The sequence below is a fragment of the Eptatretus burgeri genome, chromosome 10 (assembly GCF_056783735.1).
Source record: "Eptatretus burgeri isolate ZD-2024b chromosome 10, Ebu_testis_v1, whole genome shotgun sequence".
In the NCBI taxonomy this organism is placed as follows: Eukaryota; Metazoa; Chordata; class Myxini; order Myxiniformes; family Myxinidae; genus Eptatretus; species Eptatretus burgeri.
Genome location: NC_140970.1, coordinates 96579766 through 96599463, shown reverse-complemented (window position 1 = coordinate 96599463; position 19698 = coordinate 96579766). Strand labels below are relative to the sequence as shown.

At 44.8% G+C, this 19698-nt stretch overlaps 1 protein-coding gene across 1 annotated transcript in view; it reads left to right on the top strand.

Moving 5' to 3' along the window:
• The window catches only part of LOC147019201 (RNA helicase MOV-10-like), a 131133-nt gene that overhangs the window by 82051 nt on the left and 29384 nt on the right, over positions 1-19698 (top strand). The window contains exons 17-19 of the mRNA XM_085899523.1: positions 86-215; positions 948-1148; positions 19285-19359. Of these exons, the coding sequence (XP_085755649.1) occupies positions 86-215; positions 948-1148; positions 19285-19359 (406 nt within the window). The remainder of the gene's footprint in view (positions 1-85; positions 216-947; positions 1149-19284; positions 19360-19698) is intronic.

Below are 19698 nucleotides of genomic sequence, written 5' to 3'. Positions count from 1 at the left end.
TACATTGAATAAATGAATAAAATTGCTCATCAAGGCAAAAGTTGTACTAACAGGTTCATGTGGTTTGCTATTTGTTTATCTCCAGATCTCACCCTCATATTCTTAAAGTTCCAAACATGATGTTCTATGACAACGAACTTAAAGTGTGTGCTGACGAGATTCTTCGCAATTCCTTCTGCAATTGGGAGCATCTTCCAAAAGCAGCACGGAAGAAGGTGTGTGCACTTGTCTTGCAAAATTAAGTGGAGCTGTGCCTATCCCACCAGACTCGGCGGTGTAACGGTTAGAGTGTCCACTGTGTTTCTGGGAGGTCAGAGGTTAGAAGCCTGGCCGAGTCACACCAAAGACTTCAAAAATGGTACATGCTGCTTCCTTACTTTCTGTTCAGCATTTTAAAGGAGAGAGCATGGACAATTCCGGGAAGGAAATGGCAAACCACTCAGTGCAACTCTTGCCAACAAACTGCTTCAGCAGCACCAACACACTGTAATAAGTACGGAACATCAAAATCAAAACAAATTCAGATATCCCATCTGAGTCTTTTGCTCTGACGAAGAGTTAAGGCCTGAAATGTCAGCATCTCGTTACTTCCTGGGGTGCTTCGCATACCTCTATCAATATCCTGTTGATGTCATCCATTGTTAAACTTGTCTGTTGACACTGATCGACACTAGCCTACACCAGCAAGACGTACTTCCATTTACATTGAAAACTATTTGTTTTACACGCCGAGTAATATTTATCAAAAATTGAATATGATCAGAGTTTCAAAAGGCAGTGGATTGGTCGATCATACGAGTGAAAATTTGTGTTGTCAACAAAACATCTTTGATCTCTCCAATTATTTTTTTCTTCAATTCAATCACACTGAGTTAATATAGTCTTGTGACTGATCTGAGGTGCTTCAGGTTCAGTTCCTCATGTTTTACAAATCTCTTTTTCCACAGGAATTTCCCATCATTTTCCATGGCATTCTTGGCAAGGATGAACGGGAAGAGTGCAACCCATCGTTCTTCAACATTTCAGAAATAGAAAAAGTTGTTGATTACCTGAAAAAGCTGCTTTGCCAGAAAAAAAAAGCCAAAAAAGGTGGTGGTGCGAAAATCTCACCAAAGGAAGTTGGTGTGATCACCCCGTATCATAAGCAGGTGACTAAGAAGGCACACGTGTTATTTACTCGAGGTTTCAGTGTGTTTCTAAACAAAGTCTCCTCTCTGTTTTCCTTATTTACAGACAAACTGAAAAATGGCTCGACCCTCACCACTCTCGCTATTCACTGAAATTTAGATCGCCTCAACTCTAATCAATCAATTTCTTCTTCAATTGTATCCTAATCTACAGAGCCAAAAACCAGGATACCTTTGCTATTAGAAATGCATGTTCCCACACGTTATTCATGTAAATGGTCCAAATGTAATTGAGAACAGTTGATATATATATATATATATATATATATATATATATATATATATATATATATATATATATATATATATATATTAGCCTGGTGTGTTGGCGCAGTGGTTAGGGCAGCGGCTTGGGATCCAAAAGGTCCTGAGTTCAAGCCCCGTTGGGCCACTGAATTAATACACCAGGGGGTTGACTCAGCCTGTCATCCTTCCGAGGTCGGCGAAATGAGTACCAGTGTACTGGGCCGGTGTATACCCCGGTTAAAATAGGTGTACCATATCCCTGTGTCGTAAGAGGCGACCAGGGTTGTCAGGAAAGGCATCCGGCGTAAAACATGTGCCAAATCACAATGCGGATCATACGGATGATCCGCTGTGGCGACCCCTAACGGGAGCAGCCGGAAGAAGAAGAAGAATATATATATATATATATATATATATATATATATATATATATATATATATATATATATATATATATATATATATATACATATGAATGATCAACCCACATCTCTCACCTGTGAATGGAAGAAATAGCCAATCAGCTCTCATCTAATCAACTAAACCCAGGTGGCTAGGATTATAAAAATATATTCACACCTCCCATGCTCCTCCAGCCGAAACTGCTGCGTAAAGCAACTGAGAAGGCCTACCCAAGGTAAGCGCTGTGCTGTATCAAACTCTTCCTAGAGTTCCTGCACAGCTATTAGTGGAGCACATAACAGCAATTTTTGAGAGGAATCTTGCAAATGATGATACAAGCATCAAATTTGGCACATTTGTTCTCCAGGGTTACTAATCAAATCTGCCTGATTGGCCATTTGAAAATCCAAGATGGCGGCCATCTTGAAAAATGCCCGCCAAGTTAGCCTCCCAAAGTTGACTTTTTGCTTAGAAGTATTTGTAGTTGTCCGATTTGCATGATCTAGGTGTGGATCCCTATGTTTTCAAGCCTGCTGGAGTGGATTTTCCTGTTTTTAAAGCCCTCTGACACACACTTTTTCTGATTTTGCACCACTTTAATGATTGTCATATGAAGCTCAGGCCTTTCTGCAACCAGGCCCTGGCTAGTAAATGTTCAAAGTTATGCATACCATGCAAATGTTCCTCCAGCTGCTACTGTCCACATATGCAGCTGCAGAGTGCTGTGCAGGGGAGCCCTGACTGAAAGCACTTGCATCTCAGGTTGCAACCTTTCTTACAGGAACACTTGGTCAGTTCCTGACAGCTGGCTGCAATTGGGGGTAGTGTTGTCCAACATATCTGCCACGTCTCTCCTTTCTGTGTCCATCCCCATTCAGCAGGACTGCTCGTGTCGACTGGAGATGGTTGCCTGGCCCCAGATGATCCCAGCCTGATAGGCCACACAATTTGCATGTTCTCTGAGGGCTGCCTGTTGTACGTCCTCTGCTTGCGGGCAAAGAGATCCAGTCTTGCTCCGTCCACACCAGTGGCTGCGCTTGATCTGTCATACATGAAGGCAACGAATCTCTCCAGCCTCTGCAGGTCAAGATCACGAATCAATGTTGGATGCTGGCTGAGATTGGTGAATGTTTCAGAAACATCATCAAAGATGTTCCAAGTCTGCCATGCAGTTTTCTTCCCTTTACCGCGGAAGGCAGACACGACGTCACATCCAGTGAACGCATGGAAGTATGGAATCCCCCTTGCTTTCTCAGGCCCGATTGCAGAAACTACGTCATGGACTGGAATACATCGCACCTTGGCTCCTTGGCCAAAGGCAATCCACATGTTCTCAAGACCTAGTTCCTGTAAGGATGGCAGTACAGATATTGCTATGACTAGTACGTCCGTGTCATTAGCCTTAATGATAATGGACTTGCTACCATCCGTCGTTGCATCCCTGGCGTGTACAAATATTCGAGTGTCAGCTTCTTCATGGAAACATGGAGACACAGCATCCAGTGACTTCCTTGTGTTGCAAATGGCATCATCTCCTTTTGTGACAATGACTGTGCTTGTCGTCTGTGCTTCACACATCTTTTCCGCAAGGAAGTGAAACAGCTCAGTCTTGTTGCTGTCATTTCGAAGAAAGCTTCTCCAGTTACTTGAGGTCTTACTGGTTCCTGTCACTCTTCTTCTGATTCCTTGCCCCCTTTTCGACCTTGCCTCAGACTTCAGACTTGACTTCTTGTACACATCAAACACTACGTCCACCCTCTCGTACCTGGCACCATAGGATTCCACCTTTGGGATGATGTCTTCTTTAGCATAATCATCAAATATCTTTGAAGTGCGTGGAGGTAGGGCATTGATAAGTGCTGAGCCATCAATGATGACTGCATCTCCCCTTGGTTCTCTGTCTGGGATGTTCACTTGCGCTTCAATAATTTCAGCCAGCTGTGACTTCTGACATGTATGAAGCATGCCGCTGTCAATGAGAGATGCAGGGTGTGACTGATTCTCATGCTTGAATAATTCTTGCAAGTCACACTGCCTGTTCTGGCATGAGATGAACAGTCGTGACAACAGCTGACAGTCGTCTTTCAGGACTTTCTCCTTAGAACTTCCCCCAGCTTGCTCTTGTTTGAAGAAAGAAACAATGTTTTTCTTGATTGTATGATAGAAAGGACATTCAATTTCATTCTGTGTTCTCCATGAATGAATGAAACTGCTCTTTGCCCCGCTGGTGATGTGCAGCTACCATTTCGGCTGGAGTTGGGTCTGCAATGTTCTTCATGTCCAGTACCAGTAGGTCGGCTGATTCTTCTTGGAATGGGTTGCCCATCTCCTGCATTACTCCATCTCATGCAAATCCACTCCAGCAGGCTTGAAAACATAGGAATCCATACTTAGATCATGCAAATCGGACAACGACAAATACTTCGAAGCAAAAAATAAACTTCGGGAGGCCAACTTGGCGGCCATCTTGAAAAATGGCCGCCATCTTGGATTTTCAAATGGCCAATCAGGCAGATTTGATCAGAAAGCCCTGCAGAACAGAAATGCCAAGTTTGATGCTTGTATCATAATTTGCACGATTTTTCTACTATCTACTACACGATGTGAAGACATTCACAAATAGTACACATATGAGAATCCCAATGCTACACACCCCCTCAACTGCCGGATCGATTTCATATACATATATATGTATATATATATATATATATATATATATATATATATATATATATATATATATATATGTGTATATGTATATATATATGTATATGTATATATATATATATATGTATATGTATATATATATATATATATATATGTATATACATTTCTGTATATACATATATATGTATATATACATATATATATATATATATATATATATGTATACATATATATGTATATATATATATATATACATATATATATATATATATATATATATATATATATATATATATATATATATATATACATATATATGTATATGGTATATATACATATATATGTATATACATATATATGTATATATATACATATATATGTATATACATTATATAGCAAGTATTTTCACGACTATAAGGCGCATATAAACGTCTTAGATTTTTGTCAAAATGTGCGACGCGCCCTATAGTGCAGTGCGCCCTTGTGTGTATAAAGAACAGGCATGTGCGGTATGCAGAACATTGCTGTTTTAACAACCTCCGAAAATGGCAAAGAGACACGCTATGAAGCTCAGCGTTTAACCGAAGGTATCATTGTGCGGAGAACATGAACCGAGTCACATGCAGGAATTTCCAGATCAACGAGTCGATGGTTCAAAGTGGAGGAAGCTGGAAAACGAGCTGCGACAGGTGAAGAAGACGCAGCTGAGTTTCCCGTGGAAACAAGGCGAGGTGGCCAGAGTTGGAGGAAAGACTTGAGCAGTGGATCGTTGAGCAAAGAGCAAGTGGGAGGAGTTAAGCCGACGGTCACGATCCGACTGAAGGCAGTATCGATAGCGGAGGAAATGAAAATCGAACATTTCCACGGAGGTCCGTCTGGTGCTTTCGCCCATGAACGGTGCCATTTTTCCATCCGGGACCAGACTACTTATAGCGCAGCAACGTCCGGCGGATTATCGAAGAAATGATGGAAAACTCTGCTCCTACTGCAGCAAGCACATCTGGTGACAAACGGATCCAGCCGAGCCATCGGCGTGAACCGCGTTCAAAGTGAGGCTGCGAGCGGCGTGGGGAGCGGTGGATGATCAAGGAGAGCACAGCTTCACAAAGGGTGGAAGGCAGTGCCGCGGGCGAGTTACGCGCAGTTTGCCACTGACGAGCTGATGCCTGGGCACGTGTCTGCTGGCACTGTTGTCCCAGCCAGCTAAAGCCGGCATCATTTTCGAGGAGCCGCACGGTGCAGAAAGTGACTTTGACGGCGAGGGGAAGGTGGACCTGCTAGGTTGGGTTTAGCGCAGTTCGATTCCGGGAAACAGAGACAGGATTTCGATGATTTGATTAAAGACTCATTACTGGTATTTGATTGTTTTAGTATTTTTTAACTAATACTTTAATAAAGCACAACCAAACTCAATTTTGCCCGATCTATTTTTAAATACCACACTTGTGTGCTTGTGTGAGTGTGTTGTTGTAATGCGGACGTAATGTGCAGAGGATATTCATAAAACCTGCGCCCTATCGTGAGGAGCGCCTCATGTGTGTGTCATAACACAGGAACGGCACACACAATCCTAGACTGCGCCATAATGTGCGCCTTTGGCTCAGAAAACACGGCATACATATACAGTCAAAGCTCGTTACTATGCCACCTCGTTTCTATGCCACTCTCGCTATTATACCACTTTGCTCGGTCCCGACAAAATTCAATACAAAAATAAATTTACTATGCCACCCCTACTCTCGCTACCATGCCACTACTGTGTGACTGTTAAAGGCACGAGTCAGAAAAGTCTGTATTGCGCAGTGCTCGATTATCACATCTACGTCCAAAGGCGAAGAGGATTTAACTACAGTCCAGCTGCGCACAACATAACTCAATAATGGATACGTGACATTTATCTGTGTCACACATTCTTTCCTCCCCCGATGCCAGCCACAACAAGTTGTAATCACAACATGCACACTGAGACACAAAAAAGCGCGAGCACACACGCAGGCACACGTACAACAGTGCACATCATTTTTTTCAAATTCAGCCCATAATGTCAGCTCAGAAACGCAAGCGAACCACTTTTTTACGCTGAAGGAGAAGAAGAAGGAGATCATCGATGCCGTCAAGAAGGAGCCGAATCCTAGTCCAAGTTGGCCAGGGAGATTAGCAAGAAATGAAGGCCGAAGTTAAGAGAACCACCGTGAAGGGCATTCTCAGGCAAGAAGGATGCAATCGAGGCTGCAACGTTTTACTTCCACTCTTAAGCGCATGAAGTTGACGCAGGCTCACGACCCGAAGCTTGATGAGGGGAGTGCCTGCGTGGCTGAAGCAATCACAGAGGACAGAATGTGCCCACAGCGGCGATCTGATCAAGGGAGAAGGCGATGAAACTGGCTGAGCTGATGCACATCCCAGACTTCATGGCTAGCGACGGTTGGTTGGGCAATTTCTGCAAGAAGCACCACGGCATCACGTTCAAGACAGTGCAGGGCGAAGTTGAGCGGTGGATCGCAATCCCTTCTTGAGCGGCAACAACAGGCCCCTCCGGCCCTTACTCGGGCAGTTCTCCGCAGACGACATCTTCAACCTGACGAGGACTGGCCCCTTCTGGCAGCTGCTTCCGAACAAGACCATGGCTTTCAGGGGAGAGCGGTGTATTGGAGGAAAGAAAAGCAAGCAAAGGATCACTCTTCTGGTTGGGGCAAACATGAGCGGTGTATGGAGAAGTTCTCTTCTGGTGCATTGGCAATTCCAAGAAACCCCGTGCCTTCAAGAACAAACAGATCCCGGTCAAGTACAAGGCGAACTCGAAGGCGTGGATGACGGCAGAGCTTTTCGAGGAGATGTTGCGGCGTGGGACGGACGACTCGCCAGCATGGACGCAGAGTGCTGGTCTGTCTCGATAACTTCTCTGGCCACCCTCCCGAGCTCGAGCTGAACAACATCCAACTGGTCTTCCCACCCAACACGTACAGCCAATTCGCAACCAATGGATCAGGGAATCATAGAGAACCTCAAGCGTCACTACAAGAAGTCTCTGCCATGCCGCCGGCTTGAGGCCAGACGTGAAAGGAGTTCAAGTTCACGTTGCTCGACGCTCTACACGTCGCCCGTCGTGCTTGGGAGCAGGTCGGCAAGTCGACGATCAGGAACTGTTTCGCGAAGGCCAAGTTCATCAAAGAGGAGATCCAAACTGAGCCACAGGATGCGGAGCTGCCCGCACATCTGGGAAGCTCTGCCTGCTGCTGAAAAGAGATGCACAGGAACGAGAGACCGTATCTGTCTGACTTCTCTCGAGGCCGACGCAGCGCCTCGCGACTGGCGGCATTTCACGCGGAGGAGATGGCGGAGGAGATTCTGTGCAGTGAGGAGCCGGTGGAAAGCGAAGATGATGAGGTAACTGTCGAGGAGGAAATCGTCTGCTCGAGGAAGTCCAGCGCGCTTGTAGCACCGTCCGGAAGTTCACGCAGCAGAGAAGCGGGAAGCCCGGTGTGATGCAAGCGCAGTGATCGGCTGTGGGACAACGAGATGCACGAGATCCTACTGAAGAAGATGCTACTAGATTGATGACTTGGAGTTTCTAGTATCGTGGACTCTCTCGCCATGCCATATGTTAGTGTGTGAACTCTGTTAGTGTGTGTATGGTTCCTCCGTTCCGCTTAGGTTTATATTAACTTTATTAAAAATCTCATTATGCCATCTCGCTTACTATAGCCACTTTGTCTGGTCCCTGACGTAAGGACTATAGAACGAGTCCTGATCAGAGAGATATTGCATGTGACATACGTGACATATTACGTACATGTACTGTGTACTGCACACGTGACACATTACGTACGCACACACACATTACGACACACACACACACACACACACACACACAGCACGTACGCACACACATGCACACACACACACACACGCACCGCGCACGCACACACACACACACACACACACACACACGCACGCATGCACACACACACACGCACACACACACACACGCCATTACGGCACATATGATGATATACGTACGTGAAGACATACGTACAAACATATACGTACGCGCACATTACGCACACACATACGCACACACACAATGCACACACACACACGCGGCGGCGACACGCGCACACACACTTTCGCACACACACACACACACACACACGCACACACACACGCACACACACACGCACACACACACGTACATACACACACACACGCACACACACGCACGCACACGCACACACGCACGCACACGCACATTACCACACACACACACACACACACACACACACACGCACGCACACACGCACACACACGCACGCACGCACACACACGTTATCGCATTACGACGACATATTACACATGCATATTATTATTACGTACGTACATACGTACGCACATACGCATATTATTATTTTACATACATACGCCTATTACACACACGTGCACACACACACATACACACACACATACGTACGCACACACACGCACAATACCACATACGCACACACACACACACACGTGCACACACACACACATTATACGCGCGCACACACACACACACGGCATGACACATATGATACGATGCATATTAATATTATTACGACACACATACGTATACACACACACGCACGCACACACACATACGTACGCATACACATACGCATATTACGTACGCACACACACACACATTACGCATGCACACACACATACGCACACACGCACGCACGCACACACACACACACACACACACGTATTATTACATACGGCCACACATACATACGCACACATACATATTACGTACACACATACGTACATACGTACGTACGCACGCACACACATACGTACGCAATGTACGTACGTACGTACGCATTAACATAATGCACACATACACATACGTACGTACGCATGCATACGCATGCACATACGCATTACGCACAGACAGATACATACGTACGCACATACAATGCATTATTACCATGCCACACACACACATGCACGCACGCATTACTATCGCACACACACACACACACACAAACACACACGCACACACACACACACACACAGCCACACACACACACACACACACATATTAACAATAACCCTAACACACACATCATCATCATCATCATCATCATCATCATCCACACACACACACACACACACACACACACACACACACACACACAAGTGCTTGGCTGATATTGGCAATTTTTCGAGAATCAGCAGGTTGGAGTCGGTGTGATTACCAACTATAGTATTTACTGTACACAACCCAGAAACCTTGAGCAGCTTTCACCAAAAAACAATGTTACATTTATATAGATGTTTCATGTCGATGTTCACAAATATTATTTTTTATTAACAGTTGTGTGTGACGGGTGGGAAAAAAAAATTTGGATCGGTCATTTAGAAAACACGTTAATATTTGGCAAACGGCTCGGAAATTGAGCATTGTTTCACAACAACTCGCTCAGGGTGACGGAGCATGAACCATTCACTCGGGGTGATGGAGCATGAACCACTCGCACAGGGTGATGGAGCATGAACCACTCGCACAGGGTGATGGAGCATAAACCATTCACTCAGGGTGATGGAGCATGAACCATTCACTCAGGGTGATGGAGCATGAACCACTCGCACAGGGTGACGGAGCACGAACCACTCGCTCAGGGTGACGGAGCACGAACCACTCGCTCAGGGTGACTGAGCACAAACCACTCGCTCAGGGTGACGGAGCACAAACCACTCGCTCAGGGTGACGGCGCACGAACCACTCGCTCAGGGTGACGGAGCATGAACCACTCGCTCAGGGTGACGGAGCACGAACCACTCGCTCAGGGTGACGGAGCACGAACCACTCGCTCAGGGTGACGGAGCACGAACCATTCGCTCAGGGTGACTGAGCACGAACCACACGCTCAGGGTGACGGAGCACAAACCACTCGCTCAGGGTGACGGAGCACGAACCACTCGCTCAGGGTGACTGAGCACGAACCACTCGCTCAGGGTGACGGAGCACGAACCACTCGCTCAGGGTGACTGAGCATGAACCACTCGCTCAGGGTGACGGAGCCCGAACCACTCGCTCACGGTGACGGAGCACGAACCACTCGCTCAGGGTGACAGAGCACAGACCACTCTCTCAGGGTGACGGAGCACAAACCACTCGCTCAGGATGATGGAGCACGAACCACTCGATCTGAATGATGTGGCGCGGCAAAAGCGTCCGCAGAGAGTGAACGATTCGCTCAGAATGACGTGGCACGGTACCGCTATTGACAATGGTTGCTCGGCAAGTGGCTTAAGCATTCATGCAAGCACTCCAATTAAATGGTTGATGAGGAACGGTTGGCCAGGCCGTCGCTGCATACCATAAAGGATCCCTTTAACTTCCAATCCCGTCTTCACCACGCACGCAGCAGGTAATGAAATAAAATGACTATCCACAAAAGAGTTGCAGCTTAATGTAGAACAACACTGGTGACATCGCAAAGTTCAATAGTCCGTGAAATAAACATTGCAGAAAATCCACTATTTTGCCTACTCATGTGTGCACACATCACGTGGTACATCAGTTCGGGGTCCACGCAAATATTACAACTTTTTTTTTTCATGACGTCCGGTTTTTTCCAGATTTGCTTTGATCCCCTGTCGAGCACCTCACGAAACATCAGCAAATATAGACATAGATCTGGCAGATGCATGGATAGGCAGTCCCTCTGGGGGACAGGGAGCGAGGTCTCGCAGGGAATGTATTAAATCATATAACTCAGTGAAGCTGGTTCCGTGAAATAAACATTGCAGTCAATCCACCATTCTGCCTGCTCGAGTGTGCACGTGTCACGTGGTATATCGGTTTGGGGTCCGCTCAAACGTGATCTTTTTTTTTTAAAGTCTTTTTTTTTCACCAGATTTACTTTGAGTCGCTGTGGTGCAAATCGCGAAACATCTGAAAATAGAGACATAAATCTGGCAGACACTATGGATAAGCAGTCCCTCTGGGGGACAGGACGTGAGGTCTATCAGTGAATGCATGAAATCATAAATCGATGAAGCCGGTTAATTTTGTGACGTTTCTAAATTTTTTGTTCACTCAATATAATTGTACAAACAGCAGAAAAAGGTAATTTTAATGGTTTGGAAATTTCACATTTTCTTGTGTATGTTTGGTGGAGGGGACGTGGCCTTGCTTGCTTAAAGTAAATGGGTTTATCGGCTTCATTAGAAGACTCGTTATTTCTTTAAATTATCAGATTTCACAACAGATTTCAACACTTATTTAGTCCGGACGATATCCGATCCTCAAAACCGAAATAATATTTTGATGATGTACTTTAATTAGTCTGTGAGGATAGATCGTGGATAATCGTATCACATAATGCATGAAATCAATTTTGAAAACTAGAGTACGAAACAAAAGCGATGTATGCAGCGGTTCGTAGCTTTGATGAACAGGCATTCAAAATGAGTGAGGGAAGTGGGGGGGGGGGGAAACTTCATCGTTAAGAAATCGTTGCGGCCTGTCTTGGAGTTATGGAGGACACACGCACGCACGCACGCACGCACACTGACACACATTGCCACTATATATATATATATAGGAGAGGCTCCCGAGGGAGAGGTGGAAGAGGAAGCTCGCCAGAGGAAGAGGCTCCCGAGGGAGAGGCGGAAGAGGAAGCCCCCGTGCGCCCGCCCGTATCCGTCTTTTATCGCGCGGGGCTCCACCCTTCGCCCCGCCCCATTCCCGGCTCCAGCTTCCTACGAGAGGGTTCCCGAAAAGGGCGTTCCCTCGTGCTTTCCCTCCACCCCGCTCCGTGCGAGGGCCGGGGGAGTCAGTTTTTGGCTCTGGGCCAGAGAATTATTCCCCCAAAAAGAGACCCCACCTTTACATGACCTCTGACCTCTGACCTTTGACCTGCATCACCATTCCTCCACTCCAAAGCGCGGGGAAATCAGACGGGAGAAACAGGTGGGAAAACCTGTGCATCCTCACAGTTCCCTCCTTTGCGCCTTTGTTTGCCGTTCGGAAGTGGACGTATTGACGAAGATGTGGTAGCGTAGATGGTGGCGGTGGCGTGGTTGCAGTGTGGTTGGCGCTGTGATGGGGATGGCGTGGTTGTTGAAATGTTGTGTGTTTGAAATAAAAGATAGAAAAAGAAAAACACCTAACTCAAAGGATCGCAGCCCGAATGGATCACATAAAGTCCCTCTATACAACGGGTTTGGGCTAACTACACATGTACCTATGAAGATATCTCACATGAGGGTCCTTAATGATGGTTTTCGAATTTCCACAACCGTAACAATATATTTTGAACACAAATTGGAGCATGAAAAGGAAAACAACCCTGCCATTTTACAGTTCAGTAAACCCTCTAATATCATGGGTTCCAACCAATCTCGAGCAACCTATTGTGTTCCAATTTCGTTATTGTGCTATTTAATTTTGGCCAATTGCGGTTTTTGAGCAAAGATGAGTCAATGTTTGCATCCGCGTGTACGATTACCTCACATTACGAGGCTTCTCTTGTTTTCGCGTACCGTTAATTGAAATAATCAGACCAGCATGCGGGAACAAAGCTAAATTTAATAATGAATTGTCATTGAACAGGAACTGACACAAGGACATCCTGTAATACTGGATCTACAAGATTTACTAGATACACAGCAGTTAATAACAGCGCTCAAACGTAAAACGAAGGACAAAATGAATTGTGCCAAAAGATTGAGAAAGGTTATAACATTGTGCGAAAGAATGGAGTTATTCGAGAGATTGGCAAGAAGTGAAAGTGCATCATCTGTGGGCCACCGTTACCGGATCAATGAATCGACTGTGTGGTTGGTGAACATGAATCAAATATCCGTGCAAGTGTTCCTGCCAGCAGAGCGCAAAAGTGTCATTCCAGTGATATTGATCATTATATTGAAAGGATGGAAAAGGCACTTGATGTTTGGTCGAGGACCAGACAGAAGAAAATTCCTTTGAAGGGACCGGTGTATCGGAAAAACCGTTGCACATTTACCCTTTTGAGTGGACCGCAGTATGGGAGAAACCGTTGCACATTTACCCTTTTGAGTGGACCGGTGATACGGGAGAAATCATTGCACATTTACCAACGTTTCCACGAGGCACCGGAGGCCGAGCTCCACAACAGCCATCACATGTTCTACATCCACATCTTTCTAACCCCCACCCTACCCTCTGTCGCAGCATCATCATCATAATTTCCAAGCTAAGTCTTGTGTTTTCAATATACGGCAGAGCACAGCATGAACAAGTTCGTAATAAGTTTACCCTCACCCACCTCGCTGTCTTGGAATATATTTAAAAGGTAAATGTCTTGTGTTTTTGTTGAGTTTACACTGTATTTATTTTATTTACGTTTATTTCAATGTCAACATGCAATATATGTATATGTATATATGTATATGTATATCTTCTTCTTCCTCTTTCGGCTTGCTCCCGTTAGGGGTCGCCACAGCGGACCAACCGTCTCCATTTCGCTCTATCCTCCACATCTTCCATTGACACTCCAACCACCCGCATGTCTGCCCTCACCGCATCCATGAACCTCTTCTTTGGCCTTCCTATTCTCCTCCTGCCTGGCGGCTCCATCTTCAACATCCTTCTCCCGATATACTCCGTTTCCCTCCTGTGCACATGTCCAAACCATCTTAATCTCGCCTCTCTCACTTTGTCTCCAAACTGTCCTACCTGCGCTGTCCCTCTAATATACTCATTTCTTATCCTATCCATCCTCGTCACTCCCAACGAGAATCGTAGCATCTTTAACTCTGCCACCTCCAGCTCTGCTTCCTGTCTTTTTGTTAGCGCCACCGCCTCCAAACCATACAACATAGCTGGTCTCACTACCGTCTTGTATACTTTCCCCTTCACTCTTGCAGCTACCCTTCTGTCACAAATCACTCCTGCAACTCTTCTCCACCCACTCCATCCTGCCTGCACTCTCTTTTTCACTTCTCTCCCAAACTCTCCGTTACTTTGGACAGTTGATCCCAAGTATTTAAACCAATCCACCTTCCCCACCTCAACTCCTTGCAACTGCACCATACCACCACCCTCCCTCTCATTTACGCACATGTACTCCGTCTTACTCCGACTGACTATCATTCCCCTTCTCTCCAGTGCGTACCTCCACCTCTCAAGGCTCGATTCAGCCTGCTCCCAACTCTCCCTACAGATCATGATGTCATCCGCGAACATCATAGTCCATGGAGACTCCAGTCTGATCTCGTCCGTCAACCTGTCCATCACCATTGCAAACAGGAAAGGGCTCAGAGTCGATCCTTGGTGCAATCCCACTTTAACCTTAAACCGGTCCGTCATTCCTACCGCACACCTCACCGCTGTCAGACTGTCCTCATACATATCCTGCACGATCCTCACATACTTCTCCACCACTCCCGACTTCCTCATACAATGCCACAACTCCTCTCTTGGCACCCTATCATAAGCTTTCTCTAAATCCACAAACACACAATGTAACTCTTTCTGGCCTTCCCTATACTTCTCCATCAACATTCTCAAAGCAAACATCGCATCAGTGGTGCTCTTTCCTGGCATAAACCCATATTGCTGCTCACAGATCATCACCTCTCCTCTCAACCTCGCTTCCACTACTCTTTCGCACAACTTCATGGTGTGGCTTAACAACTTTATCCCTCTGTAATTTCCACAGCTCTGCACATCACCCTTATTCTTGAAAATCGGAACCAGTACACTTAATCTCCACTCCTCCGGCATCCTCTCACTTTCCAAGACTTTATTAAACAATCTGGTTAACAACCCCATTGCCATCTCTCCTAAGCACTTCCATGCCTCCACTGGTATACCATCTGGGCCAACCGCCTTTCCACTTTTCATCTTCTTCATAGCAGTCCTCACTTCATCCTTACTGATCCACCCCACTTCCAGATTCACTATCTCCACCTCTTCCAACCTTCTCTCTCTCTCATTTTCTTCATTCATCAGCTCCTCAAAGTACTCCATCCACCTTCTCAACACACTCTCCTCGCTCGTCAGCACATTCCCATTTGCGTCCTTTATCACCCTAACCTGCAGCACATCCTTCCCAGCTCGGTCCCTCTGTCTTGCCAATCGGTATAAATCCTTTTCCCCTTCTTTTGTATCCAACTTCTCATACAGCTCGTCATATGCCTTTTCCTTGGCCTTTGCCACCTCTCTTTTTCCTTTTCGACGCCACTCCTTGTACTCCTGCCGACTTTCTTCATCTCTCTGACTATCCCACTTCTTTTTCGCCAACCCCTTCTTCCTTATACTTTCCTGTACTTCCTCATTCCACCACCAAGTCTCCTTATCTTCCTTCCTCTGTCCAGATGTCACACCAAGTACCTTCCTAGCTATCTCCCTCACAACTTCTGCTGTCGTTGCCCAATCATCCCACCCATCTTTACCACCATCCAACGCCTGTCTTACCTCCTCCCTAAATTTCACGCAACAGTCTTCCTCCTTCAGCTTCCACCATCTGGTCCTTGGTTCAGCCCTCACTCTCTTCCTCAACCTCACCTCTAAAGTCATCCTACAGACCACCAATCGATGCTGTCGAGCTACACTCTCCCCTGCCACAACCTTACAGTCACTAATCTCTTTCAGGTTGCATCTCCTACTTAAGATGTAATCCACCTGTGATGTATATGTATATATATATATATATATATATATATATATATATATATATATATATATATATATATATATATATATATATATATATATACACACTGTATGTACATACATGTTTTTTTTTAAAGAAGAAGAAGGCGCTTCCAACCAAAAGTTTAAAAAAACTAGATCAACTCCGCTAATTTGGGCAAAAAAGCGAGAGCAGACCCAGTCTCAGGCAACGTTTCACCAGCTTCACAGCCGGGTTCCTCAGCCAAAAAAGTGATTTCTTGAAAGCTTATGATATGGTACTTTCTATCACTGATTGCTATTGCAGTAAGTCACTGCTCGAGTTAATGAGAGCCCAAGGTCTGAAAATGGCATTTACGCAAAATTCTTGTAATTGACGTTCTCGATGTGTGCCCCTCCACGGTTCAGATAGGCATTGACCCTAACTCCAAAGTTCTGTTCAACTTTCCTTTTGGTCTCATGTGGCACTGCCTGGAGTTAACCTGACACCTCCTGCTTCAGATCATCCAATGTGGCAGGGCAGTTGGTATAGACAGAGCTCGTGCAAGCTCCCCAGAACCAGTAGTCCAGAGGGTCCAAGTCTGGGCTATGGGGTGCCCAGTCAAGAGCAGTACCCAGGGAAACGAGGTGGTTTCTGAAGAGCTGCTGTAGGAAAGTGATGGTGTCACCAGCTGTATGCAGGGGTGCACCATCCTGCATAAACCAGGTCATGCTGAGCTGGATTGGGTTGACCTTTTGGGCTAGATAATTATAGAACTGCTGGAGCATGGCCAGGTAACCCACTGTTGATCATCACCATCTTGCTGTTGTCATTCTCAAACCAGTAATGCCCAAGCGCTCCCCATCTGGCATTGAAGGCGCAGAAGCACGTGACGTTAGGTCCTTTCATTTACCTCTCGGTGATCTCAGGTGGTTCTGCCCCTCAGAAAATGTTGTTGTGCTTGTTGATGACACAGTTCAAGTGGAAATAGGCTTCATCACTGAACCAGATCAGGTTGATCCAGTTTGGGTACCGCTCCATCCTGTCACTGAGCCAATTGCACATATCAAGTCTCCTTCTCATGTCGTCTTGACTCAGTTTATGCCTCATAGAAATGATGAATGGGAAAAGCCTCAGTTCTTTCGTGAGGATATGCCAGACTGATGTTGGTTTGATGCCTATCTCCCCAGAGCGCTGGTGGTGAGACTTCTTGGGATTGTCGACCGCAGAATCCCGCACGGCGTCGATGTTGGCTTGACTCTTGGTTACTGATGCTGGCCTGCCACTGTTGCCCTTGCTTTGGTTGTGCACTGTACCCTTGTGCTCAAAATGCTTCACAATATGTTGAATGGCACAATTTGTGGATCCATCACGTTTTCTGAAGTCATCTTCCCGGCAGAACTTCCGGCCGGTGTCTACGTCTGATTTAGTCTCATACCACAGAGCCACCACTTTTGTCTTCTGCTTTACTGTCAATGGCATAGTTGAACTACAGAGCGAGCAATCCCAGTGATCAAATACCACAATAGCACCACCAAACCCTGAGAAGGAAAACTGTGGAGGTCAAAAAAACAAAGAAATAGCAGGAAGTCAAAGTTGTATCAATCTTTTTAAAACACCATATATGTATGTGTATGTATATATATATATATATATATATATATATATATATATATATATATATATATATATATATATATATATACATATATACATATATACATATATACATATATTGTACATGTTTTTTTTCAATTGTGATGTGTTTATTTCTGGCTGCCGTCGATCTTCCTCTATATTTTCTTGAAATCCAGGAACTGAACCCCCCCCCCCCACCCCACCCTTTCCCAGTGGCCTTTTGGTTTCCTTTGGTTTGCGGTTTTGAATATCACGGCATTTTCCAGGAACCTCACCCCGCAATATTTGAGGGTTTACTGTTCTTTGGCTGTGAATTTGTCACGATCGCCCATGCCCAAAGAGGAGTGACATAATTAATCTCTCTGCCTGCCTAACAGTCAAACAAAATTGAAAATCATTCCAAACAGGAAACTTACTAAAGGACGTCATAAAGGACACTAACAACAGGCACAAATCACTTATGTAACATGTTAAATAAGGTGGCATTGTCGACTGCGTCAACGGTGGTAAAACCCAGAATTTATTTATTTATACAATTTTTACAATCTTCACTTTAATTAAATTGAATTGCATACTTGAACACTGTAATACATGTCACCATCTTTTCCCTTCCAAAACCCTTATGTTTAACAGTAGTTGAACATGTTAAATAAGGTGGTGTATAAAACTACTTCAGTCACGCTAAACTTCTGGAATTTTGTTAATGATGTTTAAAATAATTATTTTATTTAAATTAAAGTGTATACTTGAATACTGTGTGGGGTAACGTGTTCTATTAACTCTCGTTGTTGTTCTGTTATATTGTGTTGTCGCACTTCCATGAGCCTCAACTTTGTGTATATATATATACAAGCTCCATCATCAAATTATCACAAAGCGATGAGACGGCACAAGTAATATGTTCATTTAAAATATAAATATGTGTCCGTATTAATAAATTCTCCAAAGTTTCAAGATTCTTTTGCATGAGGAATGGGGTTAAAAGTTCGCAACATATATCATCTGTGCAGTCGCTTCACCGTATCAGGACAACTTGTGATGGGCACTAAATAATCCTGAAAAGACAACTTTCACTCCTGAAACAAAGACAGAAAATACATCGTTGCTGAGTATCGGGGCTGTTATTAAAGCCTTTGTTCTTTGACTGAACCTTTTTCTCGATGTCATGCGGTATCTCCATTTATACTTAGCACTTCCTCCATATCACACCGTCCCAATACTTGGCTCCTTTAGTTCCATCCTTATCTATCATTTTTCTTTTTTCAGAGTAATTTGAGGCTCATGGAGGGGCTTATACGTACATTTATGGCACTTTGTATAAATTCTGTCACAATGACATAGATTATATAGTCAATGGACACATCAATAAGGTATGTGGGATTTGAACCTGGGGGATTCCAGCATCCTGAGTCAAGTGCTCAGACAGAAACACCACATGCCCAGATTGCATGTTTTGTTTTATTTATTGCTAAGTCTCTGTTTCTGACTTTTTTCAGGTTTTGAAGATCAGGCAAGCGATTTTTGAAATCGATAAAGACTTGAAGTCCTTGAGCAACATTAGGGACCTGAAGGTAAATTTTTACAGATTTGTACAGTTTCTCAGTTTGGTGCTTGATCATCATTCAAAGCGTCATTCCCTTGTTAATTCATGTTATTATTTACATTTTTATTTACAGTTATAGTTAGTTGCTTGGATTGAATAGCATTCTCGAAATTCCTCCAACACTTGAAATATACGACTCCCATGATTCATGTGTCGTGTATTAATGTCAGTCATGTCATGTGTAATGGTCACGTCGTGACTGTCTGGGCAACATAAAATCAGCCTTGATTAGTACACCAAGGTTCTTCTGATTTCAACTGAGTTTAGAATGAATTCCTTGAATATGCAACTCCTTTCTTTGTTGTGT